This window comes from Neodiprion pinetum, chromosome 2, assembly GCF_021155775.2.
Source record: "Neodiprion pinetum isolate iyNeoPine1 chromosome 2, iyNeoPine1.2, whole genome shotgun sequence".
NCBI lineage: Eukaryota > Metazoa > Arthropoda > Insecta > Hymenoptera > Diprionidae > Neodiprion > Neodiprion pinetum.
Window position 1 is genome coordinate 11,491,502 of NC_060233.1, and position 14,297 is coordinate 11,505,798.

Consider the following 14,297-nt stretch of genomic DNA (forward strand, 5'->3'; position numbering starts at 1 on the left):
TTGGTTTTCGATGCATTAACGGCTTCCATTAGTTTCTGAATTTCCATAGAAAACTTTGATTTGCGTGATGGTTGACTGATGTAAAATTCGTAAACGAAATCGACCACTTGATTATAAGCCGATTCCAAATTATCTGTGAATACCTGAACAGCAGAGCAGTTTTAGAATGGTGAACAAGAATGATGTAAAAGTGTTAACTGTAACTTGACTTACTGCTAGGGAAATACAGCCAACGCTATTTAGATGCTGTTCGAAGTACTGTTCCCTAGACTTAGTTACAAGTTTACTGTGAAGTTTTTCCAAAAGTTTTGGAGAATCCAGGCCAGGTAAGCACTGTGAATCACAATTACAAGTGAAATATGTTCTAGGTGTATATTTATTTGTCTATTTGATCTGCTGTCGTGCTTTTCTACTTTATTTCAGATCAGCGTAGAAGGCGTGAAAAGTTTACAACAGGACTTGTAAAACTTGCATGTTACGTATTACTTGACTACTAACTCGTTTTGAAACAAACAGATCATCGCTGGACGCAGAGTAATCCTCCAAATTCTCGCCTTCAACAAATTCATCATTGTCCATTTGAAGACGTAACAAATCGTGTTGCAAACGAATTTTTTCTTTCAGTCTTCTTCTTTTGTCCTCTTCATTTTCGATAATAACGTTCGAATGTTCGTCTAATATGACCTAAAAATGAATGTAAAGACTTTTAACATCCCACTCTCCTAAATAGGAAAGTTATTAAAATCACCCTGAATGTTAGAAGTTTAATTATCACTATACCGGGAGTTTTCAGCTAAGGGAGAAAGGACTTTAATTTTTAAAAAGGTTTTAACTCTGATTGGTCCAGTAGTTTTTTAATTATTTTAATAATATAATTTTAAAAAGAACATCTAATAATACATTCCAAGCTTAAAACTTTGAAGTTCATAAGCTGGCCTATCAACGTCAGCCATATTAACCACTTGCTACATAGGTAATTGGTAATCAGCGATCGAATAAAATTATTTGAAACCTTCAATTCATCGGGCATTGGTACAGTCAGTTTATCAGAATTAAAAGTCACTTTCGAGGAAGGTGCAGTAGTAGATTGCTCATCCTCTCCCTGAAAAGTGATATGTTTCTTTTCCATTTCAATGTCACTGGAAGTTTTTATGATTTCAGGAAGAGTGGTTTGGCTTTCCATGACCATTACAGTATCCATTTCTTCCGTTGCCTCCGATCCCATCGTAGTGCTAAAAGGGGATGAGTCCAAAGTTTCCAACACCTGTGGTAGTTACAATTTTTTAACTGATTTAACCTGGTACAAGACAAGCATGATAATTTAATGGTTCTTCACCTCGTTTAGTAATTCATAGATAAAGTTCACTTTGGGACTCGTAGATTCTTTCATTTCAATTGTAGGTCGACGGTATTTTTCAAGTTTAAAAGTTACAAGATTTTGCAGACTGCTCTTCACCCATGTAAAGATCTGTATCTTTTCTTGGATCCATAGTCGATGGAGTTCCACACTTTTGGTCAATACCAAAATTAACTTCGCATTCACGTATCGACTTTGCATCTGTAATGCTGCATGCAGATCCATGTGAGTGATACCGATTTTCTTGTCCAAAGCAAGTGCTTTGATCTCACTCACATCTGCAATAATCATTGATTTGTGTTATTGTTGTTGAGGATGAATGGACTATGGCTCCTGAATCAAGAGATGAAAAAAAAAATTTTAAACTGTTTTCAAAAATCTCCAGCAATGGTATTTGTACCAATTATTGTAAACGCGGATGAAAAAAACATCCCTGCTACCCAATGCAATCGAATTTGAATAAATTCGAATCACATAAGCTGAGGTAACAACAATTAGAGAAAAAGGTTTTGTAATTAGAACGTTTAAAATGATACAACTTTGGTGTCTTTTTTAAACCATTTCTGATGTTTTATATCTCCAGAAATTGTCTGAAACAGGTATAAAGAATCCCACATTCTAGTATAGTTATAACTCGCAAATTTAATTGTTGACGAACACCTGTTGTATCTTAGGTATACAAATCTATTGTTATACACTCTCAAGATTACTGTACGATAAATTTTATGAGGCGATCTCACAATCAGGAGATCTCTACATTGAATTAAATAAGCCTGAAAACATTAGAATTGGATACGAAACACTAGAGTTTAATCATTTTTAACTATCTTATTGTAAAATATTTTTTTAAATTGTTGATGTCTTAGCTTGTGTTGTTGGAATTTATTCGAAATCTGTTTTATTACATCTAGGGATAATATTTCATTCGTTTTGACTATTATTGGCATAAATGTAATATAATAAATAGAACAAACAACACTACGGTTTATTTTTTAAACGGTTCTTTCTCTTTTCATAACTTATGATTCAGGTAGTATAGCCAATTATTACTCAACTGAATTAAAAAGCTAAATCTACTAACGGAATCCGTAACTATTTCCTAGCCACTCTCTGGTCGATAAAAATTCCCCTCGTCTTGTTATCTCATTGAATTCTTCTCTACTAACGAAATGGTAAGTCGATCCGAGAGGGTTGTCACACGGCTGGTGCTTTGTTGTGTGACTAAGGCAGTACCTGACCTAGACAACCATTAAATTAAATTTCTTAAAATCCATGAGTGAAATTTCCATGAAACATTTTGTCTCACCCGTTTAGGCAAATCATTAGCGATCTTTTTGGCTAGTATCGACTTCTTCACTGCTGGAGGGCCGGTTAGTATTATTAACGGTGGAGTACTTTGATCAATCGGTGTAATGTGGAGGTCAATGTCAATGGTATTTAAATGTTCCAGAAGCATTAGCTTCGTTACACTGGAAGCCACCACCAGTTCTATCGGTGGTGCAAATATTGTGCTGGCAGACACCTGATTTGACAAATATGATGAAGTTGCAGCGCAAAGTATGCTTGTTCGGGTAAAGATGGGAATGATTGTATTCTTGGATGGTACAATGCAATTGTACAAATATTCCATCCTATTTTGAAGTCTGAGCAGTATACCTTTTCAGAGATGGTAACGCTGGCACCGTCGACAAACATAACGCTTGGCATTGAGAATAGTAATACATCTCGATAGTTTGGCCAGTTGGTACAGGGATTTCCACGTAAATCAATCTCGTGAACTAAACTTTTTAGATGAGACACCTCCAGTAAATCCGAAATTTTATTGTACTTTAAATCGATGTAGCGTAAGCCATAAGCACCCTAGGTAAAGATCGTTTTACTCGTGAAAATAATTTCTTCTCATTGCCAAATCAAGCATACTTCAGACGGAATATTTCCTGTCAATTGAATTTACCTCAAAAAACTCCAATGTGGTCAATTTGTTGTGCCTTAAAATCAACGTGCGAAGATTTGGCAATGTACTTATACCGAAAGCAGATGCGGCAGATCTGACATTCGATATGCAATTGTATTCCAAATTCAACTCCTGGATGTCCAAGTTATCCAAGTTTTCAACGGATTCAATTATATTGTATCCAAGATTCAAAAACCTCAAGTGTCTGCAATAGTAAATTACGATTATTCATTTGGTAAGATAACATTTCCTGAAACTAGATTGTTTTGGATTAAGGGCGAACAGCACCATCTGACTTAGAAGGTATAAAAAGAGAAAAAATCTGTAACTATCTTACCTGTGCAGATGATAGCAAATATAATTGAAACAACATCTCTAGTACTGGATAGAAATGATTATGAAACCTTTTCTCAAATTCTTGATATCTCATCTTGTGTTATTAGAAATTGTCAAGTTTCATTTTCATCACACAGTAGGGAGGTTGTTTCTTTTTAAACGGTCTTTACTATTTTTTTAATTTGCGATTGAGATGCATGCGGTTCATTCATCCATAATGAAACAACGTTTGCAGTAATTCCTAAACTTTTGATCTCAAAGCTGAAGGCAGATTGACAGATACCTCAAATTTACCAGTCCTTCAATACGCTCAATCACATTGTGCGATAAATCGAGTCTGACAATACTCCAAAACTCAGACAAATCATCGATCTTTGAAATATTGTTATACGCCAAATTTACATATGTCAAGCACCACGGAGGTTTGAATCTCAGAACGTCTCTGAGCTTGTTACGGGCTGCATTCAAGTACATCAGATATGGAATTCCTCCGAGTGGCGTCAAGTCACCAATACTATTATTTTCCAAGTCAATGTACTGCAAGTAATGACGATATTGCAAAATGACGATATCTCTCAGGCCCTGAAAAAATCAAAATCTACAAAACTACCATCAACATTTGCCCTAAAAAGGATTAAACTAAAAATTTTTTATCAACTTTTTCACACTAGTCGATCGACGAAGTGCGACAACATTTTGCCAATATTAAAATTTTACCATGTTCACAAGCTCGCACTTATTCTCAACATAAAGTTCAGTCTCTGGTGATTTTGCTAAAAAAGATGAGCATGCTCCAACCATTTCATCGGTCAATACATCGGTACCTTCGCTCATACCGAGGTCAATGTCAACTCTGCTTCTAACTTTGACTACAGGAGCAATGCTATCCTCCCAAAGTCCGATGTCAAGCGCAGTACCTCGTCCCCATTTACTTTCGATAATACGTTGCTTGTTCTCTTTATCGCTCTCCAAGTTTGGGTATAAAATTGGTAACGAATATTCTCTCCATCCGGAAAACTTGAAATATTAAAATAAGTCAGAGGCTTGCAATAAAGTCACGTTCGGCTGAAACTATTGCTAAGAGTTGGAGGATGTTCCTTTAGTTTTCTTAATAATAAATATCAAAAAGCCCGCACTTCGGATGATAAAGATGAACTTGACTTTTGGAGGGGCAGTTCGACTTGGTTTGGAAGAAAGTCTGTATTTTCTATATCTGTTGACAGTGTTCGTATTTTTTCAATTGCTGGTAATTTTGGAAAAGAGACAGATGTAGAACGTTGTGTTTTCTGAAGTTTTCTCCCATCTTGTCTAACATTAGGCTTAACTGTTACAAATTTACAGGAAAAAAAAAAGTTGTCCTGTGAAATAAGGTAAAATCATTACGTAAATAATGTGCAGAAAAGCTATTACCTAAATATTGAATCGTTTCATGAAAGTCATGTTTTCTTTAAAACGATTGGCATTATTTGCCAAATCCCACGCGTTTAATTATTGAACAAATTGAAAATCTTGGTAGTCTACGAAAAATTTTTTTACTTTGCTAATTCATATGTATAAACCAATATCTGTTATTCGTACTTCCTCATTCATGGCAAATGAAAGACTTTTCATACGTTTCATAGAGTCCTACATAACAGTATAGACTGATTCTATCTTAATTTACTGTTCAGGCATCGCAAGCATTTTGTATTACACTAATTACATATTATGGAAATAATTCTTTGTATGTGTGCTTCAACAAATTCACGAAAATACTAGTGACAGCTCTAAAGAAACAATCACAACTTCAATGTAGCTTTTGCTTTTCTGATTTAACAAATTTCAGATCATTTCACAAGCGTCTATAGTTTATCTATTCGGTTTAGAAACAGTAGTAAGATAATTGGATAATTATTTGGAGAATATGGAATGAATAAGGGAATACATAACGATTATACTTACTTACGTAAAATCTATTAGTTTTATTACTGTAAAATATTACATTCATTTTTGAAATTTTTGTTGACCATAGAATCGCATTAATGTTATTTATATCGCATTATAAATCAATTGTACAGTATTGTGCGAAGAGAATCCGAAATTGTATCCGCAATCTGAAATTTTTTTCCCGGCATGCATTTCCAAGTATCTGTTTTGTGTTACAATATTGCTCCAATGCAATTTTTGCGATGAATGTTGCCCTTCAAGAATTTTGCATTAACATCAGTGATGAAATGTCTCGACAATCAACAGGAGAGGAATGGCCAGCCAAAACGTCACAGTGCATTTCATGTTTTGCTTGAAACACTAGCGTCCGTAAATCCAGTACCTGGTGCTGTAGAATGAATCTAATAGACATTTTTTCCAAAGACACGCAGAAGTCTTCAACTAAGCAGAGACTAGGATTTTTCAAGACCTGGACCTTCGATTCCTATATTCTGCAATGAATGTGGCTACCAAGCTGTATATCCATTGAAGAATGTCTTCAAGTAGAACCAAGATCAGCGTTCCACTAATATCAGGATGCAAGAACGTTCTCTGAAAGAAAGTTTTACATGAAACACCTCCTGATATTTAGGTAATGCTGAAATATGCAGTAGCTGTATCAAAAGTAACTGAAGCCACCTTGAAGATTGGCAAGCTCCTTTGCTCCGAGAAGATTTTTTTTCTTTAATACGTTCAGAATAGCCCGCATATTTGCCAATTTATTTGCTGTTCTACGCTGCTTTTGCTGCAGCATTTTTATTTTATGAACATACATTTTTTTCGTATTCATCAATACTGTGCGGAAAAATTGCGTTTTTGTACTGTCTTCAGTGTGTTGGGGTGAAACCGATGTTGATCGCGTTACAGACACTTTGGGCTCCTTCTTTAGTGGTACGTCATTGATAAAGTCTCTCGGCGACACTGAGGTGGACCGGTCGACATATAATTTTCTTTCACTAGTGTCATCGATAAGATATGGTATACCTATAATTTTAGGATTTGTCACCACATTATGAACATGTATTCTATCTGTAATGAGTTATTGAGTATTCTCTGGCGAAAATTATGTTTAGAGACTTTTAGAAATTTCTAGAAATTTATTAGGAAGGCAAATTTCTAACGCTTTTTAGTCATTGTCCAGAATCTCTGATAAATTTTAATATATACTATGAATTTTGTAGAAATGTTTGAATTTCGATACAGAAAATTAATTTTTTATAATTTATGGTAAAACCTTGATGCTTGTTAAAAATTTCTGAAAAGTTATCATAATCCGATTTTCATTGGATGTGTTCTTTTACAAATACGTGCAAACTTTTTCAGCTATATACCAGAGAAATAAATTTCAATCATTTTCTAAAAATTCTTATTTCTTTTGGAAAATTATTCCAGTATACAAAAACACGAGAACACCAATATTCTTTAGATTTGTAATGCGAAATAAGGAGTTTACGCAAAATAAGAAATATGAGTTTGATCTAGAAATTGGGTCAGATATTCACCTCCAGTTCGACTTAATTAAAAATAATCGAAAGCTTTCTTGAAGCTTGTAAAATCCTTCAAACATCATCAAAATAATTTAAACTATGTCAACATTTGAAAGCAATAATTCTATGCCTGTTAATTTACCCTCAGAAATGGATAATTCATCAAATTTTTCATCGTCGTCACTAAAATTTTCCTCATCCAAATATTTTACTTCCTCAGGCTCATCTTCCACCTCTTGGTGATTAATCTGTGATACAGTTTTCTGCTTCAGAGATTGGAGCAATCTGCTTTGATTGGACTTCTGCAATGTAATGTGAAACTCCTCATCCAAGGGACCCTGTAATGTGCTGAATTTTTCGAATACCCAAAAAAATTTATATAAGACACAACGCAGTTTCATTCCTCATTTGATAGTGTCGCATTGTGTCTCATTGAAAATACAGATAGGTTGCTTGTAAATACAATTTCTATACTTCGATACATACTTACATATGGTATTGCAAACTCTCTGAGTCTCACACAAGACTGGGACGTCCTGTCGAACGCATTTTCTGGAAAATGAATTGAGCATATCATAGGACTCGCGCCTCTGGGCTCTGGAATACACAGGCTATCGAGCCACTTTTGTCGTTTTGTTGGATCTTTTGGTAATCTAAGAAAATACACAGACGTAAAGAAATTATCTGCAAAAATATCGATACCTGTATCATTAATAATATCATTGGTATTGTTATTGTTTTTTTTCCCGCTAACATATACTCAAAAAACAACTAAATGATATTAAAATCAAGGTTCAGGTAAAATAATCCCATACGTAACGTGACGTAAAGTAAAAGCGATACAAGTTTGACTAACCTATGAAAAGTTACTTTGTATTTCTTCTCCAACAATTTTTGTCTTTTTGATTTACGAGCCTCTGCCGATACATTCGTACAATTTAACGCAATACACGACGGCATTATTTCGTTTCTTCCTAAGTAAGTTTAATACAAATTATTAGCTTCATCATTATACACTTGCTCGTTAACAACGTTTCAATGACGCGCGTTGCCCGTTACAATCTGAACCAAAAAACACTCATCCTAAGATGGTCGTAATCATGTAGCCTAGATATAAAGAGAACGATCGACATATGCTGTTTGGCTTTATTTGCGATCTGAAAAGAGGGAAAATATTACAGTTTTTACCATGTCCACCAGAATAGCGCTGGTGACATTAAGGCCAGGTCGATATCTGTATGATGCGATTACGGTATTCCCCTTATTCATAAATTTTCGACCGTGTCTCATACATTACGATCGTTCTCCTTATATCTAGGCTCTGTAGCCAAAGTAAAAATTTTCCCTCGTGTCTCTCTAAAGCCCATTGAAATACAATAATACTGGAACTTGCACCACGCGTTAAAGTCGTGTGTCGTCGCCGGCATCCTTGGTGAATATCAAAGGCGGGTGTAATTGCAATATGGTCTCGAGATTGGTAATCAGTTGATCGTTTTAGGTTTATTTATCATATTTTACTTCTGGTATAGAAAACATCATTCAATCTATTGGAGTATCATTTTGTCAAGATAAATAACACCCGTATTCATAGTCCTTCCTTGAGGAACAAGGATTCCTTGTTCCTCACTTCACGTTTCAATAGACCTTCCTCGACAGAACGAGGATACCACTTCTGTAACGCTTCTGTAGTCCAATACCTAATCATCTCTGCCAATACAATGCAAGTAGTGCAGTAAATCATCACTAAATGGCGTTGCATTCGTAGTTTGTAATTAGTCTCTAGGGACTCTACTTTGTACTGCTTTTGAATAGTAATACGTTTAGCAAACTGTATTTTCGTGCATCATGGTGCATCAGATCAGCGTTGATGTAGGAATGATTCAAAAGCTCTAGTCTGCAACTTGGTATTTGAAAAGTTAGGTTATGTCAGGGCTGATTCACTCCGTTGTTCATTTTGCAATATGTATAGATCGCAGTTAGATCAAAGTATGTATGCAATTGTGAAAAGTTGAATGACATTAACTGAGGAGAAATCAAAGAATAAGCATAATCTGATTACTGAAACGATCAATCATGTCAATCCCGCTGCAGTATACTAGAGAGGATGATTTTGTCGAGTGTTTTCTGTTTCCACACTTGTGTTACAAATCGACGGAGGAAATATCTCAAGATGAATTAGTATCTGAAATAAACAAATACAATAATCGAATTTCAAAGTATACTCATGAATACATATGGCATAGAGACTCGTTAGGCTTTCAAGCCAGAACAAAGAATATTATCCAGCTCAACAAAGAACTTGATGGTGGAGCTCGAGTGGAAGGTAAAGTAAGATAATGTTATGTAGGTATGAAAATGTGTGTCACCAATTTCATTGCATGAATTATATACCCTTCAATTTATAGCACTATTAGTTCCAGTTCCTCTTTTGCAGATTATCAGCTACCACCACACATATATGCTAGTCTGCGATTTGACGAGGATGTTGGTGACGAGTGGTTTCTCGTGTTTCTGGTAATGGAACTGACGAAGGCATTCGATGGCTTAATCGTAAAATTGGTTGACTCTGATGGAGAATTCTTGCTAATTGAAGCTGCAGAGTCTTTGCCAAGTTGGGCGACACCACAAACTTGTCAGGATCGTGTTTTCATATATAATGGCGAAATACATGTTGTTAGAGATGAAAACCTGTCTTATATAGAAATGCTGCGAAACATCAGAGAGAAACCTACAGCTTCCAGAATGCAGTATGGTATACAAGCTGCTATTCGAAAGAAAATTGCCATATACCCAGAGGAAATACAAAACAGAATCCACAAAGCTCGGGTCTTTTTACCAGAAAGAGCTATCGCCATACTAAAACAGGAACCTGGTTTGATCGCAGCTGCACTGAGGACTATTTGTCAATCGGATCCACTTGAGAGAAAAGTAAGTGTACCAATTTTCACTGAAATATCAGGGGCCAATTTGTAGATTTGTTCTTAATTTTTTTGAGTTTCAGAACAGATTATCTTGAATCCGGTTTTTATCTGTATAATTTATTCTCCATTTCCATTTATTTCCATTTCAATTACTCTGCGATTTCTTTTTCAATCGTTGCCATGTTGTCTACTAATGAGAAAAATCTAAAAAATTCGAAAAATAACCTGGGAAATTAGAGAAAAGTCAGGGAGATTTATTATTAATTTTATTTATATTCATTAATTTCGTTTATTCATACATTTTTATGTTTTTGAACTTACATTCAACATTTATTTATTTAACTTTGCAATACCTCGGTATTCCTACAAATATATTTATATACCCGTATCTTTATTTTTGACTTGTATAATCTGTGTATTTCATCTTTTAATCCCACTTTGCAAATAAAATACGAAATTCATAGGCTTCTAGTAGTAACTCCCCTTTTAGCATTTCTTCTATTTTCCTCTTGACACCCTCTGCCATATGTTTTCCATCCATGTTTCCCATCTGTCCCCCAATTTCTTGTCCATACTCTTATACTCTTACATGTATACTGCAGGAAATTTTATTATCAGTCGAGGAATTTTACGGCAGTGTACTAAAATAAAAAAGATTAGAGCTTTTTTGATGAAGAAAAGAAATTCGGGAAACAATGTTTTTTTACGTGCTCGGTTCCATGACTTATATAGATCATAAATGTGTTTTTGAAAACCGATTGATTTGGAACTCTATATATTAGGTAGCCGAATTGGCGCTATTAGTCTGAATTTTAGTTATAAACAAATTACATTTTGGTCAAGAAAAGTTAGGGAGAAGACTGGGAATTTTTTTTTACTATTTTTAGTGCCCACCATGGTTAAACAGCCATATTTCATGATGTGGACTTGATTCTGTAAGCATTTCTAGAAAATAAATTCCTCTAAATCTTGTTATTTAAATTTTTGTAACGTAGTGAAGTCAATATACAAGCAACTGAAGAAGTTTAAAGATGGATTTTTATACAAAGTTCACTTTCAAGGCTTATAACACTTGAACTATTCGAGCTGCGGATTTCTAAACAACCTAATAACAGATATCTGGTTATTTCTTCCAGGTTTGCCAAGCGATGAAGTACTTTCCACCGGAACAACGTGCCATGGTCAATGTGAAAATGACTAGATGCCTATATGCGATGGCAACTCACTGTCGTTACGCTGGTGATCCAAGAACTGGTTGGAATTTACCTTCACCCAATGATTCTTGTCATAAGCCGCATTTGTTGGGGATAAAGATATCGTGTGGATTGGAAATGCTTGTTGCACGAGCCAGTCGCAAAATCAAACAGAATGAAGACAATGAAAATAAAAATGAAACCGAATGGGTTGCATATCTGAAACGGTTGACAGCAAACGGATATTTCCGAAATCTTTTAGAGGGTAGTCAAGAATACAATCGGCTGCTTAGAATGGCCAAGGAGTATTTTCAATCCAGTTCCAGGGATCATTCTTTATTTGGTGACAAGAACGAGGCTCATCGAATATTGGAGACCTGGCGTAATGCTCCGCACCATGATATCGAGTCATTGAGTAAGACGTCTACGATCTTAGAAATTAACTCTGATTTCTAAACACATCTTGTGTACTTCTTTTAAGCGTACCATTTGTATATATATTTAAAGAAAAATTCAAGTTTATTATTTCAAAATCAACACTACTTCAAAATATGAAATTGTTATCATCAAAAGCATATTTTAAGGGGAAGACGTGCTGTGTGCACATGTTGTATTTAGTTTTTGTAATAGGTGAAGGGCGATTGAGCCCTCCAGACAATGATAACTGGCTCAACATAGATCCAGAACAACTGCACTCAATGCTGGACCAGCAGTGGTCATCAAATGATCGAATGGTAGATCAGCACCCGCCGTCAATCCAAGCGAAAGTTCGGGAATTTTTGCAACATTCAAGCGACGTAGATGGAGTTCAGTTTCCGGGGTACGTTGTTCATAATTTTGGAATGAAAAGACTGTTTTGAGAGTAAATTAGCCAGACCGTCAAATTAAAGAATTATGAAAAGAGAAAGAACCGTTCAAGAAATCTCCATGAATATATTATTTGCATGAATAATAAATAAAGAACACGAGTGGAACAGCAATTCTATTATCTATTATATAATAAGTTATCAATAATTGGAGTAAAAGCTTTCATAACTAGAAAGATTGAAATGATTGAACTTTCTTGTTCTTTATCTGACTCTAATGTTAATGGGCTCATTTTGTTCACCATAGAGACTTCCATAGATCACCTAAAAATTTCTACTTACCATTATCTGCAGAGTGGATAAAAATATATTACTGACTACTGTCATTAAAGTATAACAGATCTTCATCAGCAATTACATTTGTGCATTATAGGTATAGGTTGATTACAAATTTCTTGCATGTTTCTCATACAATTTGTGATAATTTAGTTAGTGAACTAAGCCGAAAAACATTAGAATCTGATCAAAAACATTAGAGTTTAAGCTCTTGGAACGTTTCTAAGTGTAAAACTTTTTAAATTCTTGACATCTTAGCTTTAATTATTTGAATTTGCTCGGAATCTTTTGTATTATACAGTGGGGATGTTGTTTCATTCGTGATTACTATCATTGATTTGAGCAACATCTCTGGAAATTTTGCAAAACAGTTTTATTCTCTATCCCAACTTTTGATTCTGACGGTCTAACCAATTCATCCTTAATTTGACTTCGATCTGGTCTGAGTTGCATAGCCAATAGTGATGATTTATGATTCAGCCAACTGTCCAAGTCAAATGACGATAACAGCGAAATCAGAGCAAATGGTGATGCCGATGATACGAGGATAGACTTCAATGCAGATGCATTTGATTCCGCTTTACGTGGAATCTTGGATCTTGTTGTGCCAGGAGATGAAAATGATTTCGACAGCAACTCGGAAGGTTCGTTGGGTGGAAGCGAGGAGGATAAAGGTGGTGAATTGGACAAGTACATGAGACTGCTCGACTCTCAACTAGAAATGGATTTGCACCTTAGCGGATTACGAGAAAAATCTAATACAGACACTTGCGTTGAAGATTCGACTATGGAGCTAAATTTAAGAGAAAGCGCAGAAGGTGAAGCAGGAGGTGCAGGAGCTGTTGGAAATATTCTTGGCGGACCCATTCGACGTCTCTTGCATTTACACCTGCAATCACCCTCGACTGTTCCACCTGACTTACAGAGTTAAATTTTTCACAATTATCATTAATTTTAAGTACGACGTCAGTAGTCAGCTTATCTCCAATATATTTGGAGGAAAAGCAATCGTATTAGCCAATGTATTGTGAATTGGCAGCTATTGACTTGCACTATTTTTATTTTTTTATTCTCGTTTTATATCTTTTGTATTATCAACACTAGCAGTAAAGTTCTGTTATAACTTTCCAAATATTTCGTCTATTAAACGCAGTTGTAAATTAATATTATCGTAAACATTTGAGAGCGAGAATTCCTTCTTCGTCTAATAAACGGCAATCGCCTATACTTACTTACTGAATTCGTTGTTTTGGTGATACGCCAATTGCATAGCTCATAAGGATGCGCCTGCTTTCGCGACAAGATCCAACATAAGTTGGATTATTAAACTTAGACTACAAACACTCACGTCTATTCGTATGCGTATGTACAAATAAATACATGTATACAACACCTTGCGATATGTCGGACAACATACGATAGGAATGGGCGACATACATTCATGATGTTTCGATTACCGATGTTTTTTAAAGTCTATGGAAAATATTGAACTATCGATATCGTCAAGCCGAAAGTAATTTAAATTTCTGTGCAAACATCTGTCAGCAACTTATCTATAATAAGTAAATACCCATTACTAATTGTAAGGTCGATAATAAATCTGTATTTTCTACTAAATTTCTCGCTGTTAATTAGAGTATTTAAATATTTAACTTTATATTAAATTCTCATATTTTGTACACATTCTTAACAATAATGATAATTTAAAATTTTCGCGATCATTTTTCTTTTTACAATTATAGTTAGAAATGTTTTAACTTTCGCGCCTGTTTTCGCCATCGATATTAACAATCTATTTTTCGATGTTTACAGAAGAACATGGATTGTTCGATACTAAGGAATTGAAATGATCGATAGTACGATCGTTTGAAACGATTGATATTTTTTACCACATAGCCCGTCCCTAACAATCAAGAAAATCTTACATTTTTCGATTGTCACT

The 14,297-nt window shown here is 34.9% G+C and overlaps 3 protein-coding genes across 11 annotated transcripts; 1 reads left to right on the top strand and 2 right to left on the bottom strand.

Annotated features, from left to right (window-relative positions):
* Positions 1-224: 224 nt before the first annotated feature.
* Positions 225-5,985, bottom strand: LOC124211280 (leucine-rich repeat and guanylate kinase domain-containing protein). The gene is made up of 10 exons (XM_046610178.1): positions 5,956-5,985; positions 4,365-4,664; positions 3,931-4,229; positions 3,312-3,516; positions 3,014-3,217; positions 2,664-2,879; positions 2,439-2,595; positions 1,337-1,635; positions 1,013-1,264; positions 225-684 (listed from the first exon to the last, which is right to left on the bottom strand). Exons 1-10 carry the CDS (start codon positions 5,983-5,985, stop codon positions 448-450), a joined length of 2,199 nt encoding a protein of 732 aa, XP_046466134.1. The 3' UTR covers positions 225-447.
* LOC124213214 (52 kDa repressor of the inhibitor of the protein kinase-like) lies at positions 5,589-8,772 on the bottom strand. 7 transcript variants are annotated; one of them, XR_006881842.2, is made up of 6 exons: positions 7,956-8,280; positions 7,590-7,752; positions 7,242-7,437; positions 6,386-6,596; positions 6,049-6,164; positions 5,589-5,961 (listed from the first exon to the last, which is right to left on the bottom strand). XR_006881842.2 is itself a non-coding variant. In XM_069133480.1 (6 exons), exons 2-6 carry the CDS (start codon positions 8,057-8,059, stop codon positions 6,145-6,147), a joined length of 828 nt encoding a protein of 275 aa, XP_068989581.1. In that variant the 5' UTR covers positions 8,060-8,073; positions 8,493-8,772; the 3' UTR covers positions 5,589-6,144. The 7 variants fall into 7 exon arrangements, 5 of the variants coding, with proteins under 5 accessions (XP_068989581.1, XP_046470223.1, XP_046470222.1 ...); XR_006881841.2 differs by having other exon boundaries at positions 6,252-6,596; XM_069133480.1 differs by adding an exon at positions 8,493-8,772 and having other exon boundaries at positions 5,589-6,164; positions 6,252-6,596; positions 7,956-8,073.
* LOC124213212 (ecdysoneless cell cycle regulator) lies at positions 8,211-14,068 on the top strand. 3 transcript variants are annotated; one of them, XM_046614262.2, is made up of 6 exons: positions 8,211-8,576; positions 9,191-9,422; positions 9,534-10,027; positions 11,157-11,628; positions 11,844-12,033; positions 12,836-14,068. In XM_046614262.2, the coding sequence occupies exons 1-6, from the start codon at positions 8,562-8,564 to the stop codon at positions 13,284-13,286; spliced, it is 1,854 nt and encodes a 617-aa protein (XP_046470218.1). In that variant the 5' UTR covers positions 8,211-8,561; the 3' UTR covers positions 13,287-14,068. The 3 variants fall into 3 exon arrangements, with proteins under 3 accessions (XP_046470218.1, XP_046470219.1, XP_046470217.1); XM_046614263.2 differs by having other exon boundaries at positions 8,211-8,564; XM_046614261.2 differs by lacking the exon at positions 8,211-8,576 and having other exon boundaries at positions 8,595-9,422.
* The last annotated feature ends 229 nt before the right edge of the window (positions 14,069-14,297 follow it).